The sequence below is a fragment of the Barbatula barbatula genome, assembly GCF_947034865.1.
Source record: "Barbatula barbatula genome assembly, chromosome: 17".
NCBI classification, from domain to species: domain Eukaryota; kingdom Metazoa; phylum Chordata; class Actinopteri; order Cypriniformes; family Nemacheilidae; genus Barbatula; species Barbatula barbatula.
The window spans coordinates 4,215,179-4,237,714 of record NC_136780.1 but is presented as its reverse complement, the minus strand read 5'-3'; the positions used below and the strand labels follow the sequence as shown (position 1 = coordinate 4,237,714).

General features: G+C 37.7%; 1 protein-coding gene across 1 annotated transcript in view; it reads left to right on the top strand.

The window, feature by feature from the left end:
- Positions 1 to 22,536, top strand: part of LOC306906660 (inactive dipeptidyl peptidase 10) — a gene marked incomplete at both ends in the record, with an annotated part of 35,857 nt that overhangs the window by 7,208 nt on the left and 6,113 nt on the right. The window contains 14 exons of the mRNA XM_079478259.1: positions 4,899 to 5,013; positions 5,481 to 5,576; positions 5,937 to 6,031; positions 7,589 to 7,660; positions 13,236 to 13,288; positions 13,795 to 13,876; positions 15,870 to 15,990; positions 16,274 to 16,428; positions 17,103 to 17,200; positions 19,249 to 19,372; positions 20,579 to 20,623; positions 20,804 to 20,908; positions 21,085 to 21,176; positions 22,420 to 22,467. Of these exons, the coding sequence (XP_079334385.1) occupies positions 4,899 to 5,013; positions 5,481 to 5,576; positions 5,937 to 6,031; positions 7,589 to 7,660; positions 13,236 to 13,288; positions 13,795 to 13,876; positions 15,870 to 15,990; positions 16,274 to 16,428; positions 17,103 to 17,200; positions 19,249 to 19,372; positions 20,579 to 20,623; positions 20,804 to 20,908; positions 21,085 to 21,176; positions 22,420 to 22,467 (1,301 nt within the window). The remainder of the gene's footprint in view (positions 1 to 4,898; positions 5,014 to 5,480; positions 5,577 to 5,936; positions 6,032 to 7,588; positions 7,661 to 13,235; positions 13,289 to 13,794; positions 13,877 to 15,869; positions 15,991 to 16,273; positions 16,429 to 17,102; positions 17,201 to 19,248; positions 19,373 to 20,578; positions 20,624 to 20,803; positions 20,909 to 21,084; positions 21,177 to 22,419; positions 22,468 to 22,536) is intronic.

The window sequence follows — 22,536 nt, the reverse complement described above, 5'->3', positions numbered from 1 at the left end:
CTTGCCTCAGAGTTGCCAAGTCTGCAAACAAAAGTCAATGTTATGGAAGATCTCAATATGAACTCAAACATTTATCATCAACCTATACAATCTACATTCATTTTACAGCTCCAATTGTCTCATTTGTTACTATTTACATTTTTCCACAGAGAAACATCTGAGACTAAGTTGATAGCCTACTTAAATGAAACACAACTGAGAATCTCACAAGTTATGACGCTATACAATATTCCTCTATGTAATGTTTGCTTTAGCAAGCAATGCTACTAAGCTCTTAAAACCCAAAGGTCACATCTCCCTGTTCCTCTTGGGTCCTACAAAGAGATGTTAACAAGAAACGCAAGAGTTATCTCAGCAGAATCATATTAGCTCTCCACTTCCCATATGATTTATTTCCCATTGGAGTTGCTCGCGTGTTTCCCTTAGTATTGATCTCATCTGGTAGCTCTTAGCATTTTCCTAACGTGATATACATTATGGGCAGCTAAACAACCAGTGATGTTTCTCTCCCTCCTATAACACGGGAGCATTGATGAGACTGTCGCCCACACAAAGCCTCGCTTTCTGCATTGCAGGAGTGGTGAGATATACGTGACTGACAGCTTTGTAGAGGAGCTGTGAATTCAATGAGAAATCTGTCTGCTTGGGATTCTGCTAGGCCAAAAATATGTCACTTCAACACCTGTGCTCAGTTTTTGAAGGCCGACCTCTGTCAGTTTTTCTCTATGGCTCTATTTGTCACCTCTCTTTCAGACCGCTTGAAATGTTTAGCTTTTTAAAGCCCAGCGAAATGGGGTTTTTAATCATACATTGGCAATCAATTTCAATGAACTATTAGTAATTTTATTATTTTGAACAGCATTCAGTTTTTCTATAGTTTGAAAACTGTAGTTGACCTTATGTCATTTCAAACCTGTTTGACCTTCTCTCTTCTGTAGAACACAAAAAACATGTTAAAGCTTGTTAAAAGATTGCTGCACAACATTTATACAAGCATGCTAGGATAATATAATCTGGTCAGATTTGACCAAAATTGAACTCTTTGGATGCCATAATACACCACGTTTGGAGATCAAATGGCACGGCACATCACCCCAAAAACACCATACCAACAGTGAAGTTTGGAGGTGGGAACATAATGGTGTGGGGCTGTTTTTCAGCATACAGCACTGGCAAACTTAATTTAATTGAAGGAAGGATGAATGGACAAATGTACAGGGAAATTCTTGAGAAAAATATGCCGCCATCTTCCAGACTGATGAAGATGAAACGAGGGTGGACATTTCAGCACGACAATTATCTCAAAGACACAGCCCAGAAAACTCTCAATTGGATTCAGAGAAAGAGAATAAGGCATTAGAATGGCCCAGCCAATCACCCGACTTGAATCCAATAGAAAATCTATGGATAGAACTAAAGATCAGAGTTCATAGAAGAGGCCCATGGAACATTCAAGATTTGAAGACTTGACCAAAATCACACCTGAGCAATGCATGCGACTAATTTCACAGGATACACAGGAGGCGCCTTGAAGCTTTCATTACCAACAAAGGCTTTGCTTCAAATTATTAAATAAATATACAAAAAAAAAATATTTACTAAGGAAAATGGTGATATGTTCAATATTTATTGTACCCGCTGTATATATATATATATATATATATATACAATATATTTATACAGCATCTCTCAGAAGGGTATTATTTTCTTCCAATATGTGTAAAACATATAAGTTTGATGATATTTCCTCATCCCTCTAGCTGGGTTTCAACCTATTTCCAAAAGCGTATCTTTATTGCGAGTGTAGTATTATTTCAGAGCCCGTGGGACACATGGAAGCCGAGCTGATGAGCCTTGATCAGAGAGAGCGCTGCGCTCACAGCTTTTAATGAGAGCTACGCCTTTGAAATCCAAACAGTGTCACTATTGTACTGCACAGCTTGAACAAGTTACAATAATTGTGTGTTGTGGCTGCCACTGTACACACTGTGGTGGGTATTATGATATGATGACAAAATTGTAGCCGCCACATTTCTTTTCAGCTGATCTGAGATCACTGTGGTTTTGTATCTCCTTATGAAGAGGAGGTTCAGACTTTGTAGATCGAGCTGATTCTGGAATTACTAGTCGATACATGGCTGTGATTTTTCTGTTGTGGTGTGTTATTGGAAATAGATTAATCAGACGCAATCGGCAGATGTTTTAATTGTGTGAAGCAACCGATGTCATGTATAAATAATGTGCCTATTGGCAACAATGCAAGCTGGCAACATCCGAAGCGTTTGAAGTTATCTCTTTGTCCCCCACAATTTACAGCATCCAAACTGAAATTAGAGCTTCTTCGTTGAATTTAGGACACAGGAACAGCTCATTTTCTTTTGTGAAATTGTGAAGATATTTCTTACACTAAAAAGGGAGTATACAGGATTTTCCAAAAACATTAACTATTGCTCATGTCATGTGTGGTGGTGTTGGTGCCTACAGAAACAGTTCTCTGCATGTGCATTGTCAAAAAACTGGAACCCTTAAAGGTTCCTCTTTGTACCTTTACAGGTATATAATACAACACGTTGTACCTTTTTGGGTATATTATTGTACCCTAAGGACAAATTGTGTGCATTTTTTTAAAGGGACAGTTACATGTAAGGGGTACAAAACATTTCGCTGTACCTTTAGTCTACATTTGGTCCTATCAAGTCTTAGTAAAGTTCAGGTTTTTTTTGCATCTTGGCCAAAGGCCAAAGACCTGTCTTGAGCTATCCCAGACGCTACGATATTTTCAAACCTGCTTGACGATTTCTCGTTGTGTGTGACACTGTGGAACTAATCCAGCCAATCACAGTGCAGAAGGTTTACGTCAAATTATTGCGTGGAGGAAATTAAAAACTGCTGGCATTTATTCATTAACATTACAGAACGTGTTAAATGGCTGGTATGACAGACATAAAGCTATTTTAAACTATCTTAAAGCAACAAATCTGTTTAATACAATGGAAAACCCGTTAACAACACTTCAATGTTTCACGCTCCGTTCCAGTGGATGGCATGGAGGTATTTTCGCTGTTGGTCGAATCTGCTCATCGACCAAGGTCTTGTTGTAAGCGCACTTTGTCTGCATTGTGTTGTGTAGTGTGTGTGCTGCTACAACAAGAAGATGAAGGATGACAAGAAACCTTATGTGTAGTGTGAGCGCCATAGCAATCCAAGCAGTAGATCGGCTTGAGATATAACGATTTAAATTGTTTTTCTATTTATATCAGCTTTGTTGGAATGGGATAGCTACTGCTGATTGGATTAAACTGCTGTCAATCAAGATATCCAGGCCTATGTTTATATTTATAAATCGAAAACAAACTATCGCGTCAGTCACTCTCTCACCATAACCAACAGGGCCACAGATTAAAGTACATATCATGTTATATGCTTATATTGTATGTATCTTCTGAGGGGAAGACGATCACGGATGGTACACTTTTATCTGCAGTATGCATGCTGCTCAGGACTCTCGCGCGCATGCAGTGTGAAACAGACACGCATCTACTACTAATGCAAGATGAGCCCGTTTCAACTTTATTAACAAAATGTGGGTTTTGAATCTTAATCAATGAATATGCGCTGTATCACATATGCATGTCCTTTCTCATAGTAACATTGAGCGTCCCGGATATCTTGATTGACAGCAGTTTAATCCAGTCAGCAGTAGCTATCCCATTCCAACAAAATAACTACCTTTTCCAGTTTGACTAACGTGTCGTTTTGTTTTCTGACTTGTCGTTGTGGTTTCTGACTTGTTATTTTGTTTCCCGAATTGTTGCTGTTTTTTATGATTTGCTATTTTGTTTTTAGATTTGATATTGAGTTTTCAGATTTGTCATTTTGATTTTATTTTGCTTTGTTTTGCACGTGCCGGCCACCGTACAACGGTTCTTATCCACAATGCACTGCATTCATTGCACAGATGGTAGACTTGGGGTGTGTTACATTTAGAAACTTTTCTATTTATAGCAGCTAGAACTATGTTTGAAACATTTTGTAAATTTGTATGATTTTTTGTATGTTTATTATAAATTCAGATTGTGTTTATTTTAGTCTATAATCGTTTGTCCTGAATACAATTTGGACAAATGTTGAGTACAGCAACACAGATCCTGTTCCTCATGTAACCCTGAGGGAATGTAAGAAGATCTACAGCCCAAACACACAAAAGTCCTCAAAACTGTAATAAATAGGTTTCATGGACAGTTGATGAGTAAACACTTGCTCAAAGCTGCAGTGATTTTCTGATAGCCTTGGATTGGCTGTTTATTGTCCACGATAAAGACGGATTGTCTGGTAACCTTCCCTACCTGTCTTTGTGACACAGTGTTACAGTTTTTTCCCTCAGCCTTTCAGAGATGCATTCTGGTAGCTAAAACGTTTAATACTATATACAACTTGCTGGTTCAAAAGAACCAAAAAGTCTTGAATGTTCTTTTGCAAGATTTCAAGCCTTGAAACACGAACCTCGCCCACCACCTCGTGAAAAATCTCTTCCCACATTAGCGTACATGAGCCCCTCTTAAACCATTACAGGTGAAATGCAAAACCGTCTGAGTGAAATTAAGTAAAAGCAGAAAAATAGGATGCATTAAGCTTCTAATTTTTCATAAGAAAAATTCGGATCTCGCTGGTATTATGAAGGATCGTCTTAAATTACACAGATTTTGTGAAGTTCTTTCGTTGCCCCCCAGAGGGTCGCTATAGCGATACAGACGCCTCACACAAAATCCTCGCTCTGAGGCGGCGTTAATGAGCCAGCACTAATACATTCACCCTCAGCAGCGGGAAACCATGTGTGTATAAGAGAAAAACATGAATGCGTACGTTAATGCGGCTTACTTTTCTCGTTTTTGGAGCAGGATTTGGGCAGCACGGGTGGACCTCCCCGAAACTGGAAGGGCATCGGGATCGCCATGGTGGTCATCCTGGGGGTCATGTCCCTGGTCTCACTCTCCATTTTTCTTCTAACCCCTGGTAAGTGGACTAAAGAACTGCAAAGAAACGAATTGGGTGCTGAACCTGAACCACAGACGGACAAATGAGAGAGGAAAGAGAAGGTAGATCAAGCGTTAAGAACTAAAGGATGATGGAAGGGTGAAAAGCTGAAGATAAGAGAGGGCTTGTGTCAGAGCCAGAGAGCTCATATAAGACATCCAGTTTACAAACACAAATGCGAGGAGACAAGGAGGAGCAAAATAACAAAGCTGGCCCGACAGCCTGCTATATTTGTTGCATCAGTACTATAATCCTGATACTTTCTCCTTGTCTGAGCCACAGATTGTGCGTTTTGATCGGAAGTTATATATGTGTACCCCCATAATAACAATGCTGAGACATTTTCGAGGTTAATTTAAACCAACGGTTGTCTTGGAACAACCCAGCATTTTATGTGCACAAAATTAGTTGTTGTCACTCTCTAAATGTGTGATCTTGTATTGCAGATGAATCTCATCTCATGTTGCTCTCTCGTTTAACTGTGGAGAACCTTGAAAACGAAGATTTCAAAGTTCGCGACCCTTGTGCGACGTGGCTAAACGGTGAAGCATTTGTATATCGGACAAAGAAGGGATTTCTTTCATCATTTACTTACGCTCACTTTATTCCAAACTTGTATGACTTTCTTTCATCTGCATTGAAGACATTTTGAAGAACGTTGGTGACCAAACAACATTGACCCCCATTGACTTCCGTTGTATGGAAAATATCTTGTTTTGTGTTCCACAGAAGAAAGAGTCATAGGTTTTTAAGCACATGAAGTTGAATAAATGATGACAGAATCTGCTGTATTTGTTTTAAATATTTCTGTGAACTATCCCTTCAAATGTCCATTGTCTATATTTTTTAAATCACAAAACAGCTGGTTTTAGTGGTCTGACTTTGACCTGTGTTTTTTCCAGAGGACGAGGTGTCGGTATGCACCCAGGAAGGTCACGTTCTAATCCACAATCTCAGCACTAATGTAACAACCACGCTGTTAGACAACAGCACCCTGGTGAGTGTGTGTTGACATCCCCTAACATGCCTTCAGATGGAATAACATCTGCCTCATCCACCGAGCGCCTTAAGTGAACAGAGCTCATGCAAACACACATACACTTTTGTATTCATCTCCTTTCACCACTCCGACCACCGGCGTAAAGCAGCACTCTGGAGAGTGACAGGCCCTGAGGCGTGTGAGCGGGACAAGACGTACAACTCCATTAGCTCCATTCATAGGTGCTCGACAAATGAGTCAATCCATCGGGAGCAAGACGTGTAGGAAGAGAGAGAGGCACTCCATGGCTGCCTGTATTAAAATGATAAAAAATGAGCAAAAGCGAGTGGTGTTCTAAGGTTCTGACCTTAAAGCTTCAAATTCGTTTTTCTGCACTTCTACCTATTTGGTCTCTTAGCATAAGCCTTCAAAGAGACTTGTTCAGCAGTGCCACACTTTGAACGCTGCCGCTGTGTGACATATATGGGTCATGATTCTTTCAACCGCTCGGTGGATTGTTGTAAAGATGGCAAGATGGCTTCTCTTCTGAAGCCGTTACATTGTTTAGAGTGCCCTTACAACAAACAAGGGTTCCTATCCACAATTCACTGCATTCATTGTACAGATGGTGGACTCGGGGTGTGTTACATTTAGAAGATGTGCTTTTCTAAGGGTTAGACTTCCATCTGAAATGCATGCTGTCAAATCGATGAATCATGATTCATCGATTACAAAATAAATGTTTGTGTTTATAAAATGAATTCGCCGTTTATAATTATAGTACAAATATTTAGGTAAATATATATACAATTATATTTAAATGTAGGTTATATTATGTAAAAATATAAATATATACTGCACATATTTCTTAAATATATGCACATATGTGTGTGCATTTATATATACAGGCGTGAAAAAAATTAAGAGACTGTTTCAAAATTATTTTAAGTTTTTCTTAATTTACTATTAATAGATATCTGTTTAAATGAAATGATTATTTTTGTTTCATTCTCTGAACTACAAACAATATTTCTCCCAAGTATTCAATTAAAATATTGTTTCTATTTGCATTTATTTGCAGTGAATAGGTTGAAAATAGCAGAAAAGATGCTCTGTATTTTTTCAGAGCTCAAATACCACAAGTTCATATTTATTTATATAATATTTATACATTTACTGTATTTAGGAAAAGTTAAAGAAAAATGTTTTATGTGATAACAGATATCACACTCTTACTGTGTCTTGTCATGTTTTCAGTCTTTCACATTGCTGTTGGATGACTTTGAGTCACTCCTGAGGTTGTGGAATGACCACCAAACATCTTGAAATGCTGATAAAATAAAAGTTTGGAACAGTCTCTTACATTTTTCAACGGCTTTGCATATACGTAAATAGACACGGCACACACATATATTATTTAAACACAAGCATTTGTAGTGGAACTGACCAATCACATTTTATTCTAAAAGAGATGTGCATTGGTCAAAAATGATTGTCTGTGATAAATGACAACATTCCCGCTAAAATGTGTAAGATGAAAGCTCATTCATGTTCTTGCTGCTGGTTCTCTTGTAGGATCTGAAGTCCATGAGGTTCCAGGTTTCTGCTGATAAGAGGTTCATCCTAATGGCCTATGATGTCCACCCTGTGAGTGATGTAACGACACACATACACACACACACAATTCTCTCATCTCCACATGGCGCCTTCATTACCTGTCTGGAAGTGAAGAAACATGGAGAATTTTATGTGCAATTAAAACACAAACACATACACACACATTAATGTTTATATGGTAGTGAGGGCCTCCCACTGCTTTTATTGATCATCACTCTCATTAAGTTAATTAGTGCTGCTTGCCAAGGCATCTCTCTTAAGTCACAGAAAGGAAAGCTATCTCAAACTGTGAGGCTTTGTCGCGGAGTGATGGGCTGTTACTCTCAGAAGTGATTGAAATTATGCTTTTTCTCTGACGGACTATAAAACAGGTCCAATAATGTTAGATATTACCATAGGAAGAAGGACCCATTTTATATGCCTTTTAAGGAGTAAGGACCACTTCAGATGGCCCTACAAATCTGTTGTGTTTTTGAGGACCTTGTTAAAGGGAAAGTTCACCCAAAAATTCTGTCATCATCTATTCACCCTAATCTCACATCCAGACTCTTTTCATGCAGAACGCAAAAGAAGATATTTTAAGAAAGGTTTTGTATCCATAAAACGGAAGGCAATGGTTTGGTTTCCAACATTCTTCAAAATATCTTCTTTGGTGTTCTGCAGAAGAAAGAAAGTCATAAAGGTTTGGAATAACAACGAAATGTTTAGAATTTCATTATTGGGTGAACTGTGCCTTTAAATATAAGTGCTTTGTAAGCCAAAGTTCAATTGTATATCAATGGTCCTGTATTAGAAGGTTGAACCCCACAAGGTCTTCAATCTACTAATGTATGACCTGAAAAAATGAAGCATCCTCTGAACAAGCAGAAGAGATGACATTGACTGTAATTTCTGCAGTGTGTTCAACAATGAAAGCTACTCCTCCCAATAGCAAACATGAAGGGAATAGGACATTTAAATGCAGAGAAGACAGGAGCAGAGAGAAAGAGAGTAGCAGAGCTGTTTCGGGACTGAATTGCAATGAGACACACACTCCGAGGCATTGTGATAACAGCAGGTTTTGTAACTGGCTGAAAATAAACAACTTATAGGTTATTTGTCTGGTTTATTAGCACAACAATCTGCGATGTTCATCCCCCTGTCGACCCTCAACTTCAGTAAACAATCATCTCAACAGTGCCGTGTTCTCTCCCGTCGAAGGAGTATACTAAAGCAGGTCGTAAACATGAGTTATGGAAAGAAATGAAAACAATAAAATATTAGAATCCAGACAGGCATGTTCCTCTATTGCAATTTCACCTCTGGCTCTTCTTGTGAATATTTTTTTAATCTCCACTTGAGGTTGTGGTACACGATGGATTTGTGTTCATACAATAGAATAGAATAGAATAGAATAGAGCACTTCGTAAGATGTAAACACTGGTCCTAAAGCACTTTTTGTTTAATTATTAATTTGATTTTAATTAAATACATTTTTTAAATGTTGCATTTATAATTAAATCTTTAAAACAGTTGTTTAACATTTTGTTTGGATTGTGTTCAAACATTTGTGCAGTGTTAAAAAAATGACACAGAAAGTTCTACTGGAGCATTGGGCCAGCTTTGTTTGGTCTATAGAATAGAATAGAATAGAATAGAATAGAATAGAATAGAATAGAATAGAATAGAATAGAATAGAATAGAATAGAATAGAATAGAGTAAAGTAGAGTTGAATACGGTACGGTACGGAAGGGTAGGGTAGGGTAGGGTAGAGCAGAGTAGAATACAGTACAGTACAGTACAATACAGGACAGGACAGTACAGTAGAATAGAATAGAATAGAATAGAGTACAGTACAGTACAGTACAGTACAGTACAGTAGAGTAGAGTAGAGTAGAGTAGAGTAGAGTAGAGTAGAGGAGAATCGAGTCTAGTTGAATCGAATCGAATCGAATAGAATAGAATAGAATAGAATAGAATAGAATAGAATAGAATAGAATAGAATAGAATAGAATCGAATCGAATAGAATAGAATAGAATAGAATAGAATCGAATAGAATAGAATACATGATTCTTACTTTGTTTGGTTGTATTTCAATAGAAACAAAATCTGAAAGTTAGTATTAGTAGTAGTACAATTAAAATAAGAAATTATTTTCATGAATTGTCATTCTAGACAGCTAGGTGTTTGAATTATCTATGCAGGATGAGTCATCAAATAGAAAGTTGCAGTATTTGTCAAGAAGTAGTTTGTTTTGGATCTTAACCCACAACACAAATGAGCCTTAAAGGCCATTCACTCTTAATGGACATGTTCCTGTCAAGATTCTTGACTTTCACCCAAGTCTGTATTTCCATTAACTTAAGATAAATACCACTGAAACATGTGTGGTCTCATCTGCAGGGAAACATTAGTTCCCCACCTCTTTCTCTTTATCTCTTTCCCTCCATATCTAGAGATGATGTGCTGACTGAGGCAGTTTGCAGTTCAAGCTACTGAACTGAGAGCAGCAGCATAACATTGAAGACACAAAGATAGAGTAGAGGGGGTGGAGCGGGGAGCTGGTGACTGAAGAAGCGGGGGATAAAAACGATGTGATCTGCGGCCGCCTGTATATCACCCCGTCCAATAAAAATCAATCGCGGGGATGAGAAGTCTGGGGTGTGTGAATGTACAGGTATGTGTGTGTGGAGAGAGACAGATGGGAAATAGAAAAGAAAGAGCTGGAAACAGAAAATGCGAAGTATGGAGAAAATGAAAGGAGGAAAGCAAAAGGGAATGCTGCTGCTTGATGATGGTGCATTCTGTATATATAATGAATAGCGAAAGAGAGACGGAGCAAAACAAACATGGAAATTAAAATATTGAAAGAGATTGAGAAATGAGAGACATTGTTTATTCACTCCTATGTTGTACAAAAGCTATATGGTTTTTCTTTTTTTCTGTGGATCACAAAAGAAGGACATCTGAGAAATGTCTTGGTCTTGAATTTTGAGGACTGTAATGAAATGAGACACGAAGCTATCAAGCTTCAAAACGCCTGCGTATGTAAAAGTATAAAAATGATGTTGTATAAACATATTCCTTACCACTTTAACGCTGTATGTGCGCTGTATTCAAAGTTTTCTGAAGTCGTACAGTTGTGTGAGGAGATGACTAAAAGTTGACATAAGCCTTTAGCTTTGAAAGATTTGCGCAGAAATCGGACTGATCTTTGAGTGAGAAAATGATGAACGAGTTTTCATTTTGTGGGTGAACTGTTCCTTTAAGACACAAAGCTGAAATGTAGAAAAAAGGTTCAGAAACGAAGAAATTAGGACTATTCTGTACCTATGCGGAACAATTGAGATTGAAAACATGAATCGCGAAATATGAATCAAGGGATTTTAATCAGAATCAACACAACGGAGAGAACAGACAGAGAAGAAACGGCAGGTCAGATCTCACGCTGCCCAGTTTTGGCAGTGACAACTGTGTGGGCACCAGCTCTACTCTCAATGTTATTGAGCAAATCAGGAGAATTACTACAACAGTACCACAACGTTACAGAATCCCACATGAGCACAATTGCTCCCCCCGTTTGCTCTACAGATATTTATTTTGTGAGCAGAGGATTTATGACTCACACACCCGGAATGCACAAAATAATTTATGTATTTTTCTACAAACACAGTAGAATTACACCAGAGAATTGTGCTTCTGAACTCAACTTTGAGATTGCAACTTACACAGAAATGATACAGAAATTTCTTTCTCCACACATTATCCGAACCTTTCGGTACCCTTCATCCCTTATAAAAGGGACAGTTCACCCAATCCAAAATCATTTATCACCCTCATGTCATTTAAAAAATATATCCATTTTGTGATATGATATTCTGAAAATGTGTTAGTGGTTTTGTGTCCATACAATGGCAGTTTTCCTGTAGCTCAGTGATAAGAGCATGGTCGTGGGAGGGGATTGCACATGCTTAGAAACAAGTCGCTTTGGATAAAAGCGTCTGCCAGATGCATAAATGTGAGTCAATGGGAACCATAGTTGTTTGATACCAACATTCTTTAAAACAGCTTCTTTTGTGTTCTGCAGAGGAACGAAAGTCATTTCGAGGTTGAGTAAATAATGAGTATATTTATTTACTGTATAACAGACAGTTCGACACCCTGCCGTTCTTTTTTTGGTGTTCCGTGTAGGGAATGACATTCAATCACGCATTTGGGAAGCGGCTCTCGTTCAGAGCTTGTCACCACACTGAACTCTGCACTGATGATGCAAAGACAGTAAAAATCACTAGGTCTAATTTGACACCAATCATTGGCAGTCTAACTGATCAATGCAAAATCTTAATATAGTACCATGCACTGTAATATACCGTCTGCTTTACTGACGGAATGTCTTTTTTGTTTGGCCCTTTCAAGACCAAAAGGACACAGTATTGATTTAAGACATCTCTTACATGGTACTTCAGTGAAGTGGGTTTCAAGGAAATGTGCGTGTTAAAAGGTGGATCTTTTACTTTAGAAGGAACATTGACCCTAATGATCGTACGGATCGAGACGGTTGCCCGTTATCATTTGGTCACGTGACCCCATCCACGTGATGTACTGTAAGAGTCGGACGGCTTGGAGGCTGGATTCCCAATCTTGCTATTGATTTTCACATTATGGAATTAAAGTAGATGCAGATATTTTCCAGAGCTTTGCTTTTTGGTCATGATTTAAAAATAAAAATCCATATGAATCCATACAGTATCCAACAGTTGTGCTTAACTGTAAAAGAATTGTAGTGACTGGTTACATAACATTTTTCAATTGTCTTAAAGGGACAGTTCACCCAAAAATGATTACTCACCCTCAAGTTTGGCCCAAATCTGTATAAATTACTTTATTCTGATGAACACACAGAAAGTTATTTGGAAGAATGTTAACAACTCACATTTCTGGGACATTGTTGACTACCAGAAATGTTGGTATATGATATGGTAGTCAAAATTGCCCCAGGACTGTTTGCTTTTTTACTTCCTTAAAATATCTTATTTTGTGTTCAACAAAACAAAATCAAATGTTCTTCCTACTATGATAGTCAATGCTGTCCCAGAACTGTCATTTGTTCATTCTTCCAAATAAACATATAAAGGTTTGAAACAACTTGAGGGTGAGCAAATTATGACAGAATTTCCATTTGTGTTATGTGCTGTTCCTCTCAAGTTTTGTAAATGTAGATACAGATGTTGCCACATGTAATAAATGTCATTTTGCCCATTGCAAAAAATAGATGTAACCAGGTACTATGAAATTTTGAGCTGAGACCTGATTTTTTGACAGTGTTTGTTTGAGTTAATAAAATGATACTAAGAAGAAAGAGTGTTGAGATATATGTGAGCGTGTGCGCATCTTTGGCTATGTTTATGGAATACTGGTATACTGCATACTACATATTGTGAGGTACAATTACACAAGCTATTTTAAGTAGTATGCAGGACAGTACACAGAAAAAGTTGGAATACTGTGCACAGAAAACGCATGCGAAGATAACGTTGTGTGGCTGTACGCTATTCCAAACATAGCCTGTGTGTTTGTGCATGCATACAATTTAGGGATCTACCATGTCCTCTGCCCCTTTCCAGGTATTCTCACAGTCCTTCACTGCATCTTTTGCAATCTACACTGTTACCAGCGGGTAGGTAGACAGAGGTCCCGTTCTGCATGGCCTTTATTGGGCATGTGCACAACCTAAAAAACAGTCTAACGGTCCCCTCCTGTTTGTACTTCCATCCAAAGTTATCCATCAGGCATCGATTCTTTAACATTTCTAAAAGGTCCTATTTGCCCTAAAGTTGGCGGATCTCCAGCAGACAAATTCTATTTCACTAACCTGCAATGTACTGAATGCTCCGACGGGGATTTGCTGTATTGTGCCTGTGGTTATGAAACGACAGTAACAGTAAACGAATGTCTTCAAGCCCATTTGCTTGTTTTATGCTGAACTCACCTATCATTTGGCCTTAGCTGAGGTTCCATTGCATGAATAGACCCCTGGCCTTGACTCTTTGTGTATTTTACTTTTGTTGTGTATGATCTCTGCATCGTGCTTCTTCGATGAGCTCCTCCAAGCACTTTTTGTGCCGTGCTTCAGTTGTTAGAGTGTCAATATTTGCGTGTGTTTTTTTCTCTGCGTGTCCGTAGAGAAATTGTGGACCTCAAACCACCAGATGAGGATATGCCTGTACTTCAGTATGCGGCGTGGGGGCCTCAAGGGAACCAGCTGGTGAGAATGCACCCTTCATTTGTCTTTGTCTATAACTGTATTACAGCTAGTACGCATAGCCAACATGCTTAGAATGAAGTATGAGACTATGTTAGTAATGGAATAATAGCTTGCTATAATAGCTAAAAACTGCACGGTACTGCTGTTTTTTGTGATTTCAAACATGTTGGATATTAAAGCGGTTAAGAGGGTTTTGTGTAACATTTGAAGCCTAATGAATCAATTCAAGAAAGACAAAATGGTCAAAAAATTACCTTATTTTTATGGTGACGGTATCCTTTAAGGGAGGTCCCAATAGTCTATGTATCATTACACATACTGTATATGTATATATACATAGTGCATATTGGGTACATTTTTTAACCTTTTTTTCTGAAAGCCCTGCTGAAAAAACAAAATCCCAAACAGGAAATATAATGGATTTAATAGTTAAAATGGGAATTTTGTTGGTTTAAATGAAAACTATAGTGGTGTCTACTGTCTCTACTGGTATATGATGGATTCTAGTGTTGGGGTGTTGGAGCGGTGTTCAAGATTAATGTCTTTTTAAGACGAGTTCTAGACTAAAATAAATGTTAGGCCCGTCTAAACTGAAAACAGTTAGCTGGGACATATCTTAAAATAAGCAAAATCATTATTTTGCCTCTAAGTGCACATACTGTAAGTAATGTATTTGGTAAAGCATGTTTGTAAAAAGGCATGATTGTGTCTTAATTTAGGTCTAGTCCTGGCTTCAGATAATCCATTTTAACTGTCCAGGAAACGGCCTGCTATCTGGCAGATTAATCCTATTGAAATAATGTCTAAACGCACTACATGAAAAAGTTTTTGTTATGGTTTTAATGGAAAACGATATTGGTTCATAATGGTATTTTATAATGGAAACGATTCAAATTTCTGTAATGGTTTCTATTGTTTTTTTCCAGCAGGGATTGTACTTGAAACTGAGGTGGGAGCATTGTATTATGGGATATAGTACAGCAATTTATGTAGTAAAGCCCTGTTGACACCAAGAAAAAATAAGTCCAACTATACTGTTAACTATGAAAATAAAGTTTTAAAAATAAAAAAGACAAAGAATTAACTTTTCAAAAATCATATCAAATGAAAGGAAATTGAGCGGCGTTCACAGCTATAACAATATATAGGAACAATATCGTTGGGATCACTTTCAAAGTGTTTTATTTGTCCAGCTGAATCAAAATCCACTCAAATTTAAAGGGACAATTCAACCAAGAATAACAATCCTGTCATCTTTAATTCGCCTTCGTGTCTTTCCTTGTATATTTTTTTTCTGCAGAACACAAAAGAAGATATTTTGTGAAAAGGTGCCCATACAATGGAAGTCAATGGGGACCGATGTTCTTTGGTTACCAACATTCTTCAAAATATCTCCTTTTGTGTTCTGCAAAGAAAGAAAGTCATACAGGTTTGAAATGACATGAGGGTGAATAAATACCGCATACAAACTAAGAATAAAAGTAAGTTATAATTTATTGGTGTGTATGCTAGTATCTTTATAGCTATTGTTCCTGGTTTGAACAGTCCTTAACCTCTGTAGTATAGTACACTGCTCATTTAATCAAATGTGTCCTGGGAATTCTTTAAACATTGTGTACAGCATTATTTGCATTTACATTTAGTCATTTAGCAGACGTTTTATCCAAAGCGACTTACAGAGAGTTCAAGGAACTGGAAGCATTATCCGTATACTTGAACAGTAGTGAGAGTAGTATTCTAGTATGCTATTTAAGAAGTAGCCTTAATTACAAAGCAATGTGTGACTGATGAATATGTATTCGATCTCTTGGTTTAATTAGCATTTCATATTCATGAGAGCAGCTGTACGTTTTAGTGCACATCTCTTAAACTAAAGATGCCCGAGCTGTTGTTATTCATACAGCCCTTCTCGTTTTTTAATATCCCTGCAAGCATCTCAGCTTATAGCTCCATCTATTCACATTAATGTTTTTTTTGTCCCTGTTAATCCCAGGTCTTTGTTTTCGAGAATGACATCTACTACAAGCCCGATGTTTCCAGCAAGGCGATGCGTTTGACAACCACAGGCAGAAGTGGACTGGTGCTCAATGGACTGTCTGATTGGACCTATGAGGGTCAGTGATCTCGAATGTGTCTTCCAAAAAAACCTATTACCGCCATCCGTTGCTGTAATGACTCAATATTATTTGTTGCTTTGAGACAACTGTGACAACCCGCTTGAAGACAGTGCGGTAGATAGAGTACGTGAAGATAATGATCTCATAAATATGCGATGAGATGGATAAATTAGATTTATGGTGATCAGCACAGGTCAGCGATGCTCTCTGCTATAGATTGATACACTTCATCAAAAATGTATTTCTGTCCCTTACCTTATTGAAATGTGTGATGTTTTAGAGGAAATACTCCTGAAATATCCTGCATTCTGGTGGGCCAAAGATGGTGCACGACTGGCATATCTTTCAATCAACAACTCAGCCACGCCTTTTATGGAGATACCTCACTTCCTGGGCGGGATCTATCCATCTAATGTCGTCTACCCGTACCCAAAGGTACAAGCACAACACAACATTTTTGTCGTTGTTTTAGTTTACTCGAAAATAAAACGAGTTCACAACTACTGCTGTGATTCTCTCAAACTTGAAAACTCAGTCACTATCTTGTTCCAGATTTGTTTAACTTCTGTTGTTCCTCAAAACACAAAGGGAGACATTTTGAAAAATTGTGTTGGTGATTCTTTTATATTTAAATTCCTATAACACTGTGTCTACAACGGACGTGTGCGACGTCCCAAAAGACAATAGAATGCATTTGAAACCATTAAATTTTTTTATTTGGTCCACACTGGACACCAGTCGCGTCTGGGGTAGACACGGTGTAAATCTTACATGGTAAAAAAGGACATAGAAGTACCATAAAAGCAACATTAACGTGATTTATACGACTTCAAGTCTTCATGCTGCAAGCTATTTATAGCTGTGACCGGATCATTAAGTCGGTGAAATCAAAAACCCGATCAATCCATATTGTGTACAAATAATTCACACTGACTTGGATGAGCTGGATTATTCATGGAGGGAAGATAGTCATATGGAATGATTTTGCTTTAAAACTTTCCATTTGACGACTTGAAATGTGTAAAATTAAAAAGATGTTTAAAAAAGTTTAGAATGCAGGGGGCTTTTGTTTGTGATGTGCTGATGTTGAGTGTGTTTGCTTTGTAAAGGCAGGTTCAAGGATCCCATCAGCCAGCCTGTTTGTGGTGAATTTATACGGTCCAGCTCACACATTAGAAATGATTCCACCCGACTCCCTAAACAACAGGTGAAGTTTATCTTTCATTACGTTGTGTCCACAGTCAAGCTTATGCCAACAAATCAGTATGGGCGGACAATTTGTATTCATGGTTTTCTATAATAAAAAAATGAAATTAGCTATAGACCTTTGTTGCATGTTGTGAACTGTCAATTAACAATGTGCAATAATAATAGAAAACAAGTGGTAACAGGGATGATGTCTCTGCAAAATGTTGTTTCTAGGCAACAAACAAAATGAATGCGATTCCTCATAATGTTCAAATTAAAAATGTTTTAAAATAATGTTTTCTCCCCAACAAATGTGAATCATATTTTCGGATGGTAAAACAACAAGAAATATACCTCGGCTCTGGGCATTTCTGCAGTAGAGCGAATCCTCCACGCTGTGCATGATGCCAGAAAAAGACGTAGGGAGAATACATAAAATATGCTATTGGTTTATTCAAAGTAACCCCTAAATTGTTAACTTGTTAATTGCCATTTCACATGCATTTTGTATTTCTAATAGATAGATTTGACATGTGCAATTATCTGGTCCATACTAAAACTACCACAATGCTTTGCACATATATAACCCAGAATCTTTTAGGCTATGTATGTGCAAGGTTCAGCCACTCGTACCATTCTTCAGTGGAAATATGCGACAACTTTGCTGAATTAAATGAAGTATGCGGCCGGACAGCAATTTTCAGGCCTTGCTGCAGGATTTCAATTGAATTTAAGTCTGAGCACTGGCTGGGCTTCTCCAGAATACCAGCCTTCGATATTTCAGCCATTCTTTATAGCTTTTGTTTTCGCTGTTTGCTTTGTTTTTGCACCCTGCTGGAAAATGAACCCTAAACATAGATCTCGAGCCGATTGAAGCAATTTTGCCCTTGACGGCAACACGCGTTTCGCTCCTCCTGCTGAAAATCATCCCCAGAGCGTGATTGAATTAAACCCATATTTAACCAGGTTCCACTCTTGAGATAAAAGATCTCTTTTTCGAGAAAGATCAAGCTAAGATAGCAGCGTTGAACATTACAATAAAAACATCAAATTAACACAACTGAAGCCATTTCAAGGCTCTGGAGTGTTCTTAGGTGTACCAAAGTCGTGGCAGCGGCTATGAAAGTGTTCTTTTCCGTATTACTTTTTTGAGCACTGATCATTATTAAATCCAATGTGTATTATACAGTATAAATATACTGTATGTTATGAAGGCAGCAAACCAATTACTGTTTCAAGAAAAAAGTTATTTATATAGTGTTTTTTACAATGTTGCATTGTTTCAAAGCAACTTTACATGCATTTAGGCTGTGTTTGCTGTAGTTTGGATAAATAAAATAATATAAGGTAAAATAGATAAATAAATAAAAATATATATAGAATAGATATTGTGTATATGCATATATAGAATATAAGAATACATATACAGAATACATACAGAAAATAATACACATGGTATTATTGCACATTTTAGATTTTTGTCGAAGATTGTAATCTACTAAAATGGTCTATATTTTGCCTGAGACAATAAGACATTTGGTCAAGGAATATAATCTATGACAGGTATATTAAACCAGACATGCCTTTCCAGTTTAAATGAAAATGGCCCTTAAACAAGAGAAAATTATGTAAAAGTAATATTGTAAATGTATAACTTGTATAACTGCAGCATGTAATGTATTTCAAACTGATCAGACTTTAGGTTTTCATCTTGGGAAAAAGTTTCCTCGGTGTCTACCTAAGCCATACATTGGGACCAGAAAGGCATAGAGACATTTTTCTTGGTCCAATAAGAAAACATCATGCCATCAGTAATGCCCTAGCAACAACAGAACACTGCAGCAAACCCAGCAAATAAAAACATACTCTGAGCACCTTAGAAACAACGTAGTAATAACCGTTGGCAATACCCACAACACCGTAATAGCATCGGGTTGGTGAAGTGCACAGGCGTCCAAATTTTCTTCAGGTCTACTCCTCAGTATTTTTCCATAGATCTGAATAATATTAAAATACTTAATATTATATTTTTGAACATCACAGAAATCTTTCTCTCTTTTTCTGCAGAGATAGCTACATCTCCATGGTGAGTTGGATCAGCAGTACTCGTCTAGCCATGCGATGGTTGAACCGGGTCCAGAATCATTCTGTGCTGTGTGTGTGCGAGGCCACGACAGGAGCCTGCTTAGAGGTCAGAGGTCATCACTTCATCCACTGCAGCACACTGGGTGTCTTTATCTATTGATTTGGCCCTCTGCTCTGAATCTCCTGCTTCTCTTTTGCCAGCTCAGCCCATTTTTCTTTCCGAAGTGAGAAAGACTCGCTCAGCTTTACTTTCAAGCCTCAATTTCTATGTGCAGCCTGCCTCAACTTTTAAAGGTCACTCCCTATTTGTGTATGCGCCTGCGGGCGATTGATCGGATGTGCGCTGGGGTGCTTGTGTTTTACAGCGATGTGACAATCTTGTTTGATTTTTAAATCCGCTGTGGGCAACCGATACCTTCAGTTCTAAAACCGACTGGATGATTTCTGTTCTGGATGCTGATTGGTCAATACGGTGAATTGCAGCTGTGCTAAAATACATGACATAGTAAAACTAGGATGTGAACACCTGCTGCATACTACTGTATCTCATCCATAAAACAACATTGGACTTGATCTGAACAATTGACCGAAACATAACATTTGTGCATAATGTGCATGCCATCGTAAATTCATGTGCCTTTCTGTCTTCAGTCGAACACAAATTATAGGGAGAGTTCACCCTAAATTAAAATGTTGTCATCATTTACCCATCCTCAAGTTGTTCAAAATCTGTATACATTTCTTTGTTCCATATAACACAAATATTTTGAAGAACGTAGGAAAGCAAACACTTCTTGGACACTTTTGACTACCATTGTCATTTTTCCTACTATGGTATTCAATGGTGGCCAGGAACTGTTTGGTTGCAAGCATTCTTCCAAATATATTTCTCTGTGTTTATAAGAAAATAAGAGATTGATACCGATTTGAACAACTTGAGGTTGTCTGTAAATGATGACAGAATTGTCATTTTTGCATGAACTGTCCCCTTAAAACAATAGTAAGCTTCATTGTGACTTTATTTACAACTGTCTAAATAAGTTAGAGATGAAAGAGGTTCCTAATGGAGTGAATCTGGAACTGTAGTTGTTTCAGACAGCAGTGAGACAACATGACTAAACTCCAGATAAACATGAAACATCCTTAATGTGATTCCAGTAAGAATGATGGATTGACTGTCTCCGCGTCAGCCGATGAGTTAATATGGAGCACACCTCTCGCTGGCAGGCTGAAGAGAATCAAACATTTAGGCAAATACATTACACATGAAATACGACATGTCTAATCTTTTTTAAATGTCTTAAATCTTCAGAGGCACCAAATGACGTTGGATTTTTGGCAGAACAATCAACGGCAGGTAAGTTTAGCCTCTCTTTCTCTCTTTCTCTCTCTCCCCCCTTCAGGGGAGACATTTAATCAATTTTCAGGCCATGTTGTACTCCTCCTAAAAGCTGGAGACAGAAATGAATGTGGTGAATGGTGTCGTTGTTCATTGATCTGTTGTTGGTTGGTGTATCGATGGTGGCTTGTCCTACAGGACGAGCCAATTTTCACGGCAGATGGTACCCTGTTTTACCTCATCCTGCCTGCCAAGCAAGGCGCCCGTGGGGAGTTTCTTCACATCGCCAGTCTCGCCTCTCAGGTCTGTGGATGGAATCATCACAATGAAATAAACTTTGTGATTTGAAACCTGAACGTGTATTCAACGACGTTGAAGACGTTTGCGTATCATTTTGGATTTCACGTATTTAATTTACATTTTTATGTGTTTAGGACATTTACAAATGTGCGGTATATTGTTTCCTCTCTCCCTTTCAGACTTCAACTCCTACGGCTTCTCCTCGCTTTCTGACATCAGGGAACTGGGACGTGACCTTACTTTGCGCCCTTGATGAGGAGAACAATAAAATGTACGTGAGCTCTACGACTGTATTGTAAAGCCTCTCATCATCCACACGAACTTTCTAATACGAGCAATTATGCAATCGTTTATGCCTTGTGATCACATTTAGCCGATTGAATCGCTCAAGATGGCACTTCATTAAAATTAATAAGATAATTTATTGTCGAGCTGGTGCTAATGACGGTGTCATTAACGTTTCTCTATTATTCTATAATTCTAACTTCATAAAACTGTCTCTGTTAGATAATCATCTCGGAGGCAATTGCATCTTCTCTTTTCAGTGCTGAAATGTCTGTAAATGTCTTAAAACATGCTGATCTATGTCGCCATTAAAGTTCAGACCCATAAATCAATTACTTGTTTTTAATCAACGTGCTCGTACAAAAGAGTGTTTTGTCAGAGCGTTAAACGTTTGCCGATTGCTGCTGAAAATTGTTTGCAAGCTCAAGTACAAGCACAAACACATGAAATCTGTGGCGATGCGATTTTTATCTTTTATTATTTATTTGGCGGTCAGTGAAAAATTCAGATATGAAAAAACGAGCTAATTAAAAATTTCTGCTTGATCTCAGTTTAAATATTTTTCAAGAAGTTAAAAGTGTATGAGCACCATTGAAAGGGATAATTCACCCAAAAAAAAAAATTCTGTCATCATTCACGTTTTTGGGTGAACTATTGCTTAAGATTTTGTAGGATCAAATCTTTGGGAACGAATCTTTAACACAATTGAAGATGTAGGTTATAAGCAATTAAGTGCATGCTGAATGTTAATAATGCTTTTAATAAATAAAAATCATAAATAATGTTTTTGTATGTTAATAAAAAACAACCCTTTTCTCAACAATGTGCATGCCATTTAGAAACTTCAAAGAATTAGTTTTTCTGTGGCCACATTAATATTTTTTACATATTTTAAGCAGTACCTATAATCATTTTACCAGTTGTTATATACTTTCCCATGTTATTAAAGGTTTCCTGCAGGCTCAACAAAACTAATTTGTTTGCTACATTTTACAACATTTTCATGTGCACATTTATCCAAACACTTGGGCAGGACTGAGAGAAAGGATTGCATGTCACCCACTTCCCTGCATGCTTGACAACAAACCTACTTGTTATTCTTCCGTATGAAGGCTGTACTTGTAGGTGTACCCTATTACCAGAAGATAAATGACTTGACTACAAATACTACTTCAAACATCTGTAGCCAACTCCTTAAAGAGTTTTTTTATGTGCATTTTCTGCCGCAGATATTTCCTGAGTACGGAGGAGTCGCAGCAGAGCAGACACTTATACAGGTGAGTCCTGTCACAAACCAATATATCTTTTCAGTCGTAATTTAGTTTTTTATCATCGCCGTCTTTGTA